We start from the raw sequence: 15,000 nt of genomic DNA, 5'->3' as shown, positions 1-15,000 counted from the left end.
TGATGGAGGTACTGTGGTCTTTAGGTAAAGTGATGGAGGTACTGTGGTCTTTAGGTAAAGTGATGGAGGTGAGGTACTGTGGTCTTTAGGTAAAGTGATGGAGGTGCTGTGGTCTTTAGGTAAAGTGATGGAGGTGCTGTGGTCTTTAGGTAAAGTGATGGAGGTACTGTGGTCCTTAGGTAAAGTGATGGAGGTGCTGTGGTCTTTAGGTAAAGTGATGGAGGTGCTGTGGTCTTTAGGTAAAGTGATGGAGATACTGTGGTCTTTAGTTAAAGTGATGGAGGTACTGTGGTCTTTAGGTAAAGTGATGGAGGTGCTGTGGTCTTTAGGTAAAGTGATGGAGGTGCTGTGGTCTTTAGTTAAAGTGATGGAGGTGCTGTGGTCTTTAGTTAAAGTGATGGAGGTGCTGTGGTCTTTAGGTAAAGTGATGGAGATACTGTGGTCTTTAGGTAAAGTGATGGAGGTACTGTGGTCTTTAGGTAAAGTGATGGAGGTGCTGTGGTCTTTAGGTAAAGTGATGGAGGTGCTGTGGTCTTTAGGTAAAGTGATGGAGGTACTGTGGTCTTTAGGTAAAGTGATGGAGCTACTGTGGTCTTCAGGTAAAGTGATGGAGGTACTGTGGTCTTTAGGTAAAGTGATGGAGCTACTGTGGTCTTCAGGTAAAGTGATGGAGGTACTGTGGTCTTCAGGTAAAGTGATGGAGGTACTGTGGTCTTTAGGTAAAGTGATGGAGGTACTGTGGTCTTTAGGTAAAGTGATGGAGCTACTGTGGTCTTTAGGTAAAGTGATGGAGCTACTGTGGTCTTTAGGTAAAGTGATGGAGGTACTGTGGTCTTTAGGTAAAGTGATGGAGGTACTGTGGTCTTTAGGTAAAGTGATGGAGGTACTGTGGTCTTTAGGTAAAGTGATGGAGGTGCTGTGGTCTTTAGGTAAAGTGATGGAGGTACTGTGGTCTTTAGGTAAAGTGATGGAGGTGCTGTGGTCTTCAGGTAAAGTGATGGAGGTACTGTGGTCTTTAGGTAAAGTGATGGAGGTATTGTAGTCTTCAGGTAAAGTGATGGAGGTGCTGTGGTCTTTAGGTAAAGTGATGGAGGTGCTGTGGTCTTTAGGTAAAGTGATGGAGGTACTGTGGTCTTTAGGTAAAGTGATGGAGGTACTGTGGTCTTTAGGTAAAGTGATGGAGGTGCTGTGGTCTTTAGGTAAAGTGATGGAGGTACTGTGGTCTTTAGGTAAAGTGATGGAGGTACTGTGGTCTTTAGGTAAAGTGATGGAGGTACTGTGGTCTTTAGGTAAAGTGATGGAGGTACTGTAGTCTTTAGTTAAAGTGATGGAGGTACTGTGGTCTTTAGGTAAAGTGATGGAGGTACTGTGGTCTTTAGGTAAAGTGATGGAGGTACTGTGGTCTTTAGGTAAAGTGATGGAGGTACTGTGGTCTTTAGGTAAAGTGATGGAGGTACTGTGGTCTTTAGGTAAAGTGATGGAGGTACTGTGGTCTTTAGGTAAAGTGATGGAGGTACTGTGGTCTTTAGGTAAAGTGATGGAGGTGCTGTGGTCTTTAGGTAAAGTGATGGAGGTACTGTGGTCTTCAGGTAAAGTGATGGAGGTGCTGTGGTCTTTAGGTAAAGTGATGGAGCTACTGTGGTCTTTAGGTAAAGTGATGGAGGTGCTGTGGTCTTTAGGTAAAGTGATGGAGGTACTGTGGTCTTTAGGTAAAGTGATGGAGGTACTGTGGTCTTCAGGTAAAGTGATGGAGGTACTGTGGTCTTTAGGTAAAGTGATGGAGGTACTGTGGTCTTTAGGTAAAGTGATGGAGGTACTGTGGTCTTTAGGTAAAGTGATTGAGATACTGTGGTCTTTAGGTAAAGTGATGGAGGTACTGTGGTCTTTAGGTAAAGTGATGGAGGTACTGTGGTCTTTAGGTAAAGTGATGGAGGTACTGTGGTCTTTAGGTAAAGTGATGGAGGTACTGTGGTCTTTAGGTAAAGTGATTGAGATACTGTGGTCTTTAGGTAAAGTGATGGAGGTGCTGTGGTCTTTAGGTAAAGTGATGGAGGTGCTGTGGTCTTTAGGTAAAGTGATGGAGGTACTCAGGTCTTTAGGTAAAGTGATGGAGGTGCTGTGGTCTTTAGGTAAAGTGATGGAGGTACTCAGGTCTTTAGGTAAAGTGATGGAGGTGCTGTGGTCTTTAGGTAAAGTGATGGAGATACTGTGGTCTTTAGGTAAAGTGATGGAGGTACTGTGGTCTTTAGGTAAAGTGATGGAGGTACTCAGGTCTTTAGGTAAAGTGATGGAGGTACTGTGGTCTTTAGGTAAAGTGATGGAGGTACTGTGGTCTTTAGGTAAAGTGATGGAGGTGCTGTGGTCTTTAGGTAAAGTGATGGAGCTACTGTGGTCTTTAGGTAAAGTGATGGAGCTGAGGTACTGTGGCCTTTAGGTAAAGTGACGGAGGTACTCAGGTCTTTAGGTAAAGTGATGGAGCTGAGGTACTGTGGCCTTTAGGTAAAGTGACGGAGCTGAGGTACTGTTTTGTCAGTGTGTACACAACACCTCTCAGTGATTAATAGCAGCCCAGAGCTTATCGGTTCAGTGATGGAGACTGAGATGAGATAAGGTTTATACCTGGATATTGATCCTCCTGCTGCTTTGTGTCTGGACCTGAAATAGGGCATATCCGTGTGTGTGTGTGTGTGTGTGTGTGTGTGTGTGCATGCGTGCGTGCGTGCGTGCGTGCGTGCGTGCGTGCGTGCGTGCGTGCGTGCATGCGTGCGTGCGTGTGTGTGTGTGTGTGGGGGGGGGGGCATTTTAGGGATAGGGATGGGCATTTTAAAGAAAAATCCTGATTGATTGATCGCATGCTATACTCGAGTGATCGTGTATTACACGTAAAAAAATATATAATAATAATAATTTAAACTTAATTTGGTTCATTCACGTATATGTTTAAGGAAACCAACAAACAGTTATAATCGTACACATAGGCTACATGTGAAAATAAAGTGTGTATACGCGTTTGTGCATCGTGCTTCTACGTGTAAACGTCTGTGTTTTCTGCAGGTGCGTACCAGAGAACGCATTGTTGGTGTTGAGTACGTAGATCTCCTCCCGGCCGTCCCCGTCGATGTCACACGCCGTCACTCCGATGGCGTTGCCTTGGCGATCTCTGAGGGCGTAGTACGGGGAGCTGCGGTTGTCGACGGCGATGTTGATGAGCCTCTTCCTGTGATGGTCGTACTTCAGGACCAGGTTAGGACCGTTGTAGCTGTCGGGCAGGACCAACAACGAGCTGTTAAAACAAGCTGTGAGAGAGGAATCAAGCAGCCGAGATACATGAACGCTATTGTTGCACTCTATTGTGGATGGTGGTTAAAACGTTGTTTGAATATTGTTTGGTGTTTGTTAACCCTTTTCACTACCACACTACCAAAGGGTTAACCCTTTCACTGCAACAATACGGAAGGTTCACTGCCACGCGGCAAAGGGTTAACCCTTTCACAACCACACTACATAAGGTTAACCCTTTCACCACCACAATACAGAAGGTTAACCCTTTCACTACCACACTACAGAAGGTTAACCCTTTCACAACCACACTACAGAAGGTTAACCCTTTCACTACCACACTACAGAAGGTTAACCCCTTTCACTACCACACTACAGACGGTTAACCGTCTGTAGTGTGGTAGTGAAAGGTTAACCTTCTGTAGTGTGGTTGTGAAAGGGTTAAAATATTTCCCCTGTGTGCTGCCCGTCTGAAGCCGCCAGGCTATTCTCGTAGTCTACCCATATAACTCTGTATGATAACATGTAAACAGTGCTGTATATACCATATATATACATTTATATTTACCACACATATATATATCCATATCTGTCTTAATATACCTGCATATATACAATCATCTGTACATACCTGCATATAATAATTTTTACATATCTGAAGATACTATATCTATATCTGTACATGTCCCTTACCTACTCTTACTAGTTACACTGCTGGCCAGTATGACTTACTACCATAGTGTCTTTATACCTGTATCACTGTACATATTAATACTACAACTCTGTACATACATCTGATTAGCACTATTACTTAGTAGTACTAATTTATATATTTTATACCCAGTTTAATCACCTGTACATTGTATATTACTATTGCACTTTACTGTGCTGTATAATGACAATACATTTGAATCTAATCTAATCTAATCTGTCGGCTAATGGCCCTGCATTGGTTACTCTTCCGACTATCCCTTTAAATTCAAACTCAAAGTAAATTAAACCAACTCCCCAAGCAAGCAATCCGATTACTAACACAAATTAACTACTGCTAGGGCTTGCCTAACGCATTGATTTTCAATCAATACTGATTGGCTAAATAAGATTTCAACATGTCTATCCCCTGAGAGGTCAGCAAAGCCACACACCACAAGGGAAAATGGACACACGTTTAGGTTGGGATTCATAACGAGATTTCTCGTTCTTGGCACTCAACGCATGGCATGAACTAACGAGTTTCTCGTGGCTGGCACTCAAAGTGTTAATAGAGCAAAAATAACAGTGAGGATGTGGGGAGAAGAGGCTGAGAACTGTCTGAGTCACAAGCCCCATCTGAGTTACATACAAGTTATACAAGTTTGCTTGTAAAAGTCTTGTGTAACCCAGTCCATTGATTGAGGCCAGTCAGCCCCGGGGAATGTTGCTGTTGGTCACATCATGCTGCTCCGACCGCCAGCCTGCCGGGTCAAGCTCACTGGAGATGGAGCGTGGGACTGTCCCTATGTTATAGCACAGGCCACACTGTAAAAATAATTGTTTTTTCACGGGAAATTCACTGTATTATTTTTACAAATTACTTTTGTTTTTCTACTTTAAGTGTAAATGCCATACAAATACAGTAAATTACCTTTTATCAAAATATGAACCATTAAATAAAGGTTGTAATCTGGAAAATGTATTTGATTTTACTGTAATTTGACAGTAAGTATTTGGCAACCATTGATGCCAGACACTAACCGTTTTCGTGCAGCTTTTTTTCGTACAGTGCAGGGACAACTGAAACCAACGCCGTCGTTTTGTGCCACCTGCTCCGACTGAGCTGAGAGGACAAGTATACGTTTGGACACCTGAAAGGCAGCCTAATGGAGGTACGCAGATATCTATTTACCTTATATGACTTGTAAATGTGTTAATTATTGTTAACTTGTCCAGCTGTATAATTCCCAGTTGTGTCGTAGGGGAGGAGCTGAGTACTTTTAGTCTCAGGTGTGCGTGCGTGCGCCCGACCCATCTCTGGTCTTTGGAAACATGAGCCAGCTCTATTTTGTACTATTCTTTTAAATATTTGAAGTGATAATAAAATATGAAATCTTTATTACTATCTTGACTATTTTCCTTTAACCTCTAGTTGGTTAAAAGGTGAGTGTTTGTTTTAAAGTGAGTGTGTGCGTGTGTTACATAGAGTCATTGAGCATCCTGATGGCCTGGGGTCACAAGTCATCAGAATAACAAAGCAAGGTGTTGTTGTGGAAGGTGTTAATGGGGGGGGGGTGTTACATTGATTTCTGGGTAGAGTAGTCATTATACATTGTAAGATAAATGGCTCCATTTTATTTTGAGGCCTGTAGCTCTGGAATAAGTATTGTGCTATCAGCATGTTTCATAAGACAGATTGAAAAGTATCCGCCCGATTTGTACACGTGATGGCTTATTTTGAAGGTATGAACCTGTACTTTCATATCATGTAAAAGTAGAAAATGTGAAGATCCCTCTAAAGGACCCAGATTCTGTTCAAATCAATAAGGGTGTAGTAGAGTAGGTCTGGAAGGTATACCATCATGGATCTATGCAAAGGTATGGATTTTTACTATACTGTCATTCACTATGTATACATAACATAGAAGAATACTAATAAAACATAATGTATTGTATATTTTTAAGTTAATAATAAAAAAATAAAAAGATACCATTTAGAATCAAATAGCACCATGACAATTGTACTGTATATCACATGTCATATCATGTTGTCATTTCCAGTGATGGAAGTAACGGTGTTATAAAGAACTGTAACGCTTGGTGTGCTAATGAAGTTGAGAACACAGTTTGCAGGCAAGGGAGAAGGAACGTAGGCAGAGACGAGGAGCGATGCTTGAAGAAGGGTGTTTACTTCTTATCCAATGTAAATACAAAACAACACTACTAATAACACAACGAAGGAAAACAAGAAAACGACAGAAGGATACAGGCAAGGACTCACTAGACATCAACAGGGAAGGCAGGCACGACACGGGGAACACACAGGATACTGGAGGAATGTCGCCACAAAGAAGGGAGGACAGACAGACACCTAAATACCCCATCAATTAATAATCAACAACACCTGGCCAACACAGAATCACAACACAACGACAGTAAAGCAATGACAAACTAAACAACAACTAGACACTACGGCAATGACACACAACAACACAACAGGGGAGTAACATCACACATAGACAGGGGTGGCCCAAGACAATAAACAATTAGACACTATATCTATTACTTGGAACCACAGTAAAATGGCCGCCTGTACCAACAGGCTAGTCTGGCCACTAGAGGGTAGGAGACCAATGTCAGGAGGAGAGCAATGTCCAATGTTATTCTCCTGCCGGTCAGCAAGGAGAGGACCCGGAGACCAGGAGCCGGGAGGCTGAGCGAAAACCCCAGGAGGGGCATAGCAGCCAGGGGGGCTGAAAACGGGCGCAGATGCCCGGAGAGGGGGGGTGAGGACGGGAACAGAGGGCCGGAGAGGGGGGGGGCGGGGAAAGAAACAGGGAGCTGGAGAGGGAAGCTGGATCTGGGATCAGCGGCCCGACGAGGGGGGGTGGGGACGGGCACCAAGACCCGGGGAGGGGGGCTGGACCTGGGAACAGAGGCCCGACGATGGGGGGTGGGAACAGGTACAGAAGCCCGGGAAGGGGAACTGGACCCTGGAGCAGGATCCCGGACGAGGAACCCTCCAGCCGCCGGACTAGGGACCGGTTCCGGAGAGCTGGAACGGAGGCGCGGCGACGACGACCCTCGGAGCAGGATCCAACGCAGCCCACGACGGAGACCACGGCGAAGACCACGGCGAGGACCAGGACGCCGATCACGACGTAGAGCTGGACCAGATGGGGAGCCAGGAGCCGGCGTAGCAGCCGGAGCAGGTGTAGAGGCCGGGCAGGGCGTGGAAGCCGGAGGAGGAGCGGTGACAGCCGGGACTACGCCGACCGGAATCAGGTTGGCAGCGACGACCGGATCAACTGTGTCAGCTGGGAGGACCTGGCTAGCTACAGAGGCTAAGCTAACTGTAGGGGCTGTGTCAGCTGGGAGGACCTGGCTAGCTACAGAGGCTAAGCTAACTGTAGGGGCTGTGTCAGCTGGGAGGACCTGGCTAGCTACAGAGGCTAAGCTAACTGTAGGGACTGTGTCAGCTGGGAGGACCTGGCTAGCTACAGAGGCTAAGCTAACCGTAGGGACTGGGTTAGCTGTAGATGCCTGGTTAGCTGCAGAGGCTAAGCTAACGGGCGGAGCTGCGCTAGCTGGGGACGCACGATTAGCTACAGGAGTGACGCTAACGGGCGGAGCTGCGCTAGCTCGGGACGCACGGTTAGCTGCAGGAGTGACGCTAACGGGCGGAGCTGCGTTAACTGGGGACGCACGGTTAGCTACCGGAGAAATGCTAACGGGCAGAGCTGTGCTAGCTGGGGACGCACGGTTAGCTACAGGAGCTAGGCTGACCGTGAGTTGTATGCTAGTCGGCTGACTAGCTGCGGGGGAAACGCTAGCAAGCGGGACCGGACTGGTGGGTAGGGTACTAGGGATCGGCCTAAACCCTTCCATGAGGGCAGAGACGTGGTCGGCCATAACCCGCATCGCAGGCGCCTGTGTCGGACTCTCTCTTGCAACCCTGTCGATCGTCTGGAGCCAGAACACCCACTTGGCAGGCGAGTACTGCTCCAGATTACCGTCCATCAAGCTCTGAAGTATAACAAAGGTGTCTACCACCTTGCCTGCTGTGCTTTTGATTGGTGGCGACATTCTGTAACGCTTGGTGTGCTAATGAAGTTGAGAACACAGTTTGCAGGCAAGGGAGAAGGAACGTAGGCAGAGACGAGGAGCGATGCTTGAAGAAGGGTGTTTACTTCTTATCCAATGTAAATACAAAACAACACTACTAATAACACAATGAAGGAAAACAAGAAAAGACAGAAGGATACAGGCAAGGACTCACTAGACATCAACAGGGAAGGCAGGCACGACACAGGGAACACACAGGATACTGGAGGAATGTCACAACAAGGAAGGGAGGACAGACAGACACCTAAATACCCCAATCAATTAATAATCAACAACACCTGGCCAACACAGAATCACAACACAACGACAGTAAAGCAATGACAAACTAAACAACAACTAGACACTACGGCAATGACACACAACAACACAACAGGGGAGTAACATCACACATAGACAGGGGTGGCCCAAGACAATAAACAATTAGACACTATATCTATTACTTGGAACCACAGTAAAATGGCCGCCTGTACCAACAGGCTAGTCTGGCCACTAGAGGGTAGGAGACCAATGTCAGGAGGAGAGCAATGTCCAATGTTATTCTCCTGCCGGTCAGCAGGACCGGCCCTTGGATCGTAACAAAGAACGGCGTTACTAACGGCGTTAGTTTTTTCAGTAACGAGTAATCTAACGGATTACTCTTCCAATCGTAATAGCGCCGTTACCGTTACTGCGGCGCCTTACTGTCTATGATTGAAGCTTTTTTTTTTCATCAGAAAGATCTCTGCGCCGAGAGGCAACCTGTCCTTCTCAGCCAACCTCAGCGCGCGATTGGCTGAGGTTGAGTAAAATGTCATGGTAAGCCAATCAAAGGTAGAGGTGGGCGGGTGCCTCCAGAGTCTGACAAGAGCGACAACACAAGCGACTCAGTCAGCGTGAGACCGCGGTCCGTGTACGTTTTGATAGTTTGTTTGGCGGCCAAATAATCCAAAACGAATCCAACGAACATCACGAGTGAGCAGTCAATGACAAACCGTGGGTCCATGAGCGTTTTTTGTTCACTCTTGTGTTAGTTGTGTTGCAGCGCAGTAGTGGAGGGAGGCTCTACTCTGCTGACATAGTGCTGCACTTCCTGGTTTAATAGCACAGTCTTCAGGTGCTCAGAGTCAGAGATATACAGTATATCTGTACGTCATGCATGTCATGATTAGATTTGTGTAGATGATTAGATTAGATTCTTATATTTGTATGTTGTGTATGTCATAAATGTCATGAATTGAAAATGGGGGACCCTGATGTAAACAAGACGAAAGTCTTTCTCTGGTCTGCATCCCCTTAACAATTGTGTGTATTGAGCCGTACTGTACTGTACCCATTCTGCAATCTGGTCATTAAAATGTTCAATCAATCAGTATATATTTGTTATTTATTTTTGGTATAGTGCTTAACAAGCATAATTTAATGTTGCCCAGTTGTGGCCTGTTGAGGGGCAATACCTGATATCAAAAGTTCCAAAAACATCTATTGTATTTGTATGATCCACTATATAAACATAGTAATTATAATATCTACATATACATGGCATTTGATTGGAGGCTAGTCTCACTTTGTCCCACAGCAACATTAACATAGTTTAGATTTGTGTATGTTGTTTATGTAAAAAAAAATACTTGAAAGTAACGCAATAGTTACTTTCTGAAGTAACTAGTTACTTTTATAATTTGTAACTGAGTAAGTAATTTAGTAACTTTTTGGAAGAAGTAACTAGTAACTGTAACTAGTTACTTTTTAAAAGTAACTTGCCCAACACTGGTCATTTCTACTGGAAAACTATACGGTCAAATACTGTCACACAAAGATATTGTGATGTGATGTGATGTTTTGGGCGTGTCGCCCAGCCCTGGGTGTAGAACTAGATTCGCCTGCCTTTTCATATAAGACACCTGCTGACATCCATTCCATATAAACGACGTTTATTAAAGAGAGTCATTTTCTTCAATCTATATTCTGTTAAGCATTGTGGAATTCCTCCTCGCTCCACTGGCCCGCAGGGCGGCTCCTGAAGACTTGCCAAAGCGCTCTCATCGCTGCCGCCGCTCCGTCCCATCACATCCATTCTCCTCAGCTCGCCGCGCCCCGGGGCATCCTTATAGTCTCTCCTCTCCTCTCCTCTTCCCTCAATATTCAGCCCAGAAAAGCGACAGCGAGCTCCCACCACCCTTTCCCCTCCCTCCATGTTTGAGTTGCCGGGAAAAGATCACTCCCTCGCTCAATGAATCGCCGTAATTGTGTGTGAAGTGAAAAGAAATATATCAAATGAAATATAAGACGCACTCTTAAGTGTTTCTAACGCCGGAAGAGGAACATGGATACAGTTCGTTTGGCGGGATTTATATTCTCCTATCCTCTTTCTCTCTCTCTCTCTCTCTCTCTCTCTCTCTCTCTCTCTCTCTCTCTCTCTCTCTCTCTCTCTCTCTCTCTCTCTCTCTCTCTCTCTCTCTCTCTCTCTCTCTCTCTCTCTCTCTCTCTCTCTCCCTCTCTCTCCCTCCCTCTTTCTCTATCACTCTCTCTCTCTCTCCCTCCCTCCCTCTCTCTCCCTCTCCCTCCCTCTCCCTCCCTCCCTCCATCCCTCTCTCTCCCTCCCTCTCCCTCCCTCCCACTCTCTCTCTCACCCCATCTCGGGACTTCTCTGCCCACATTGCCTCAGCAACTAGGACCTGCGGATTCTTCCAGAGCAGCGTCAGAAGGATCCTCCCATTCCTGACAAAAGAAGCCACCCAACTCCTGTCTCGCCTCGACTACAGCAATGCACTGGAGAGCCTTCGTACTGTCTTTTACTATTATGTACCTTACTACTCTGCTCCTATACTTATACTACTACCTATCATGCTAATAATAATAATAGATTCTATTTGTAATGCGCTTTACAGTTGCGGGGCAAATCTCAAAGCGCTACAGTTAAAAGAACTTGCAGGTGAATAGTCAAATATACTTTTTTTGTTGATTTTGAGATTTTGTTATATTTTGCTTCCTAAACATGTCTTCTATGAAACTAGTGACAATAAAATGTCAATAACACACATTTAGTTGTTTATTTTACTTCATTTTGCCTTATTGCACCCATAAATATGCACATATTTAATGGGGAAGTGCCTCATTTGCATATATAAACATAAATTTCAGAAAACTTGCAATATATTTTTTCTTAGTTTATATGTACATAACAAACTGGGAAAGTTTCATAGTGATATCTATTCAAAAGAAATTGCCTATTAGGGGGTACTACACTGTACTACACTGTTTGTAGCCTGTGTGTAGTTATGTTCAGTTCAATAACATCATTATTATTATTATTATTCAGTTATCAGGCATGTGTTTAGGTTGTCTATTACTAATGGTTTGATTAGGTATTGTGTTTGTAAATATCTGTTTAAAAAAAAAAGTATGGCATTTTACAATACAGAACTTTGAAGGCGTTTTCCCAAAGATGAGTTTTAAGAGTTTTTCCTCATACTCTGAGCCAGAAATCTCCACTTCAGTAGCACTCACATACACCAAACCTTCCAGTTCTATTCATATCTATGTTCTGAAGGTATTTACAGAAGGGTTTGTTTATATCGCATTCATACCCTGATTTGTATCACATTTTATTCCTAAAAACATGGCGAAATATGGAATTTTACCATAAAAATGGACTGAATGGAGTATTTTCTGATTTATGGAGTGATAAAAAGAGATATCCAAAATCCCCTCTGTAATAACCTTTGGCTCTAATATGTCAACAAAATGAAACTATAATTTTGAAACTGGCTTTATCCAATGGTCAGATTTCTGTCCTGGAATTATATGCAAATTAGTGCATATTTAAGTAGAGCATGCCTCATTTGCATATTTAAACATACAATTTCAGAAAACTTGTAATACAAAAAAGTCTTGTCTTAATATAAGTAATCAACTGGGGAAGTTTCATTGTGATATCTATTAGTTAATTATTTTACCCTATTCACCTGTAGTGTCTCCCCTTAAAAAACTAGCGAGAATAAAGGAAAGAAAGAATATAAAAATAGGCAAGACTAAACATAGAATAACATAGAGAAACATAGAATAAATAAAACTGATCAAAGAAATTGGTAAAAGAACATAAAATGTGTGGAGCAAAAAATGTGATAAAAAGTCAGCAGAAGGCTCTACTAAAAAGGTGAGTTTTGAGGCCTTTCTTAAAAGCATCCACAGTCTGTGGTGCTCTCAGGTAGTCAGGGAGAGCATTCCACAGACTGGGAGATGTCGAGAGGAGGAGTGAGGGGTGATGAGTTCTTTGAGGTATAGGGGTCATCATGCTATCATATATATACATGCTAATATGTCTATACTACTATGCTACCATACTTATACTACTACCTATCATGCTAATATGTCTATACTGATTTGATTTGATGTTTTTTATTTTCATGTCTTACATACAGGTGTATGCCCAGCCCATTATGGGCTTACAAGACACATAACAATAAGGATATAATAATTAGGGCTGTCAGTTTATCGCGTTAATTAGATTAATTAATTACACAGCAAATTAACGCGTTATGAAAATTAACTCAAAATTAATTACATTTTTTTTTTTTTTTTTTTAATAATATTTTTTTTGTATCATTCATTCCATAAGAATGTAGAATACACATTTACAGATTTTTTTTTAATATGGTCCATTTGCATGTTCTTGGTATCTGATTCTAGGGACATCTATGAATCTCAGGGAATGTATTCCCAGTGTCAGAAATACTGTGGGCTAGATCCACAAAGAATGGATTGCACAGTGCAAGTTGCACCCTTACTTACAATTCATTATGAATTGAAAATGGGGGACCCTGATGTAAACAAGACGAAAGTCTTTCTCTGATCTGCATCCCCTTAACAATTGTGTGTATTGAGCCGTACTGTATTGTACCCATTCTGCAATCTGTTAATAACATTTTCATTCAATCACTCAATCTGCGCTGTGATTGATTGAATGAAGAATTTTATTTTGAGTAAATTGTAATGAACCAAATGAGAATATCAATATTTCTTTTGTTATCTTTGACTGTGAATAACACCATGCTCAAATTGACCAGACCTGAAAAATCTAAGCAAATTAATAGATGGAAGATGATTAAACAGAAGGTTTTGTAGATACAGTACTGAATTCTGCCATCCGGACACATGCAATTTTGAAATATGATTATAGAATATAGAATATCAGGCATAAAACGGTTATGCGATTAAAATGCGATTAATTAGATTAATTAATTACAGATCCTGTAATTAATTAGATTAATTTTTTTAATCGCCTGACAGCACTAATAATAATATACTTGACCAATTACTTGACAAATGACATTGACCAAGATGGCCACAAGAACATACAATAAAACGTAATATAACACAAACTGTACGCAATGTATATAAACAAAGAAACAAGAGGAATTCAAATACAATTATATAGGATCTATAGTGTGTTTTGTCTCAAGTGCCATGCTTTCTCCAAAAGCCTGCAAAACTGAAGATGTCCTTCACAAAAAAACAACTCAACATACAACTCTCAGACTGCCAAAACAAATCCTATGCTACTATACTTATACTACTACCTATCATGCTAATATGTCTATACTACTATGCACCCCGAGTGTAACACTCAAGTTGGACACTATTTGACGAACAACGCCACTGACCCTTAGCTGCCAGAGATGTACCCTTCCTGCTGACTTGTTGTTCACAATTTGTAATTCGCTTTGGACAGAAGCGTCAGTTAAATGTCTAAATGTAAATCTCCCCACTTGTCCCTCCCGCCTCTATACTTTCCACAAGAAACTTTTCCTTCTGCGTTCCCGTTTTGCGCTTTGATTGGCCACGCACGTTTCTGGTCATGTGACATGTGCGCCCAATCGTGTGACGGCAAGTTCTTTGGACGGTTAAGCTTAGGCGCTCTTTCGAAGTTGGTTAAGGTTAGAGTTTGTCTTAGAGCAGGGCGATAGAACGCCAGCCCTGATTCCAAACTCTAACCTTAACCAACTTCCAAAGAGTCGCCTAAGCTTAACCAGTGATAAACTAGGCGTTAGGTCGTTTGCTGCTGGTCGAGGCGGAAATGGGCTAAGACACTGCTCGTCACGCGATTGGGCGCACATGTCACATGACCAGAAACGTGCGTGGCCAATCAGAGCGCAAAACGGGGACGCGGAAGGACAAGTTGCTTGTGGAAAGTATAGACGCGTCCCTCCCTCTTTCTCTCCCCCCTTCTCCCCCCCCCCCCTCTCTCACCCGGCCACAAATATCTCCAGGCCTCCGTCTCCGTCCACGTCGGTGACGGCCACGCCGTAGTTGAGCTGGGTGGGGTTGTTCTCGTAGTCCGGCGGGAGGACGCTCTGGGTCACTGCGGAGAACATGGGCTCCGACCGCTGGGCAGAGGAGAGGGCGGGCAGGAGGAACAGGCAGCACAGGCAGCACAGCAGCATCCTGACCTGCAGACGGAAGACACACTTAGTAGCCATTGTGCTGGAAACAGACTCAGTACTGTATATACTAGGGATGCTCGATATTGGCTTTTTTACCGATACCGATATACCGATATTGTCCAACTCTTAATTTCCGATACCGATATCAACCGATACCGATATATGCAGGGTTCCCCCCCCCCCCCCCCCCCCCCAAAAAATGGAATAATTTCAGGTAATTAACATTACATATCTCTTGTTGTGGAATTAACATAACATTATGCATACTTTTGACAATAAATAAAATCAGAATTTGTTCTTACTTGCTTGCCTGGGTAAATAAAGGTTATAGAAATGTAAAAAAAAAATTTAAAACCGATACCGATATTTTCCGATATCACATTTTAATGCCAATGATAATATCGGACATCCCTAGTTATTATACAAGTCCTGGAAACAGACTCAGTATATACTAGTAGTCATTATACAAGTCCTGGAAACA

General features: G+C 43.3%; 1 protein-coding gene across 1 annotated transcript in view; it reads right to left on the bottom strand.

Annotated features, from left to right (window-relative positions):
• crtac1b (cartilage acidic protein 1b) overlaps window positions 1-14,555 on the bottom strand; it is a gene marked incomplete at both ends in the record, with an annotated part of 173,680 nt that extends 159,125 nt beyond the window's left edge. Inside the window, 2 exons of the mRNA XM_084321881.1 lie at window positions 3,063-3,259; window positions 14,326-14,555. Coding sequence (XP_084178007.1) covers window positions 3,063-3,259; window positions 14,326-14,555 — 427 coding nt within the window. The remainder of the gene's footprint in view (window positions 1-3,062; window positions 3,260-14,325) is intronic.
• Between the last annotated feature and the right edge of the window lie 445 nt (window positions 14,556-15,000).

The sequence above is a fragment of the Notolepis coatsorum genome (genome assembly GCF_963971535.1).
Source record: "Notolepis coatsorum genome assembly, chromosome: 9".
NCBI lineage: Eukaryota > Metazoa > Chordata > Actinopteri > Aulopiformes > Paralepididae > Notolepis > Notolepis coatsorum.
This window is presented reverse-complemented; position numbering and strand designations above follow the sequence as displayed.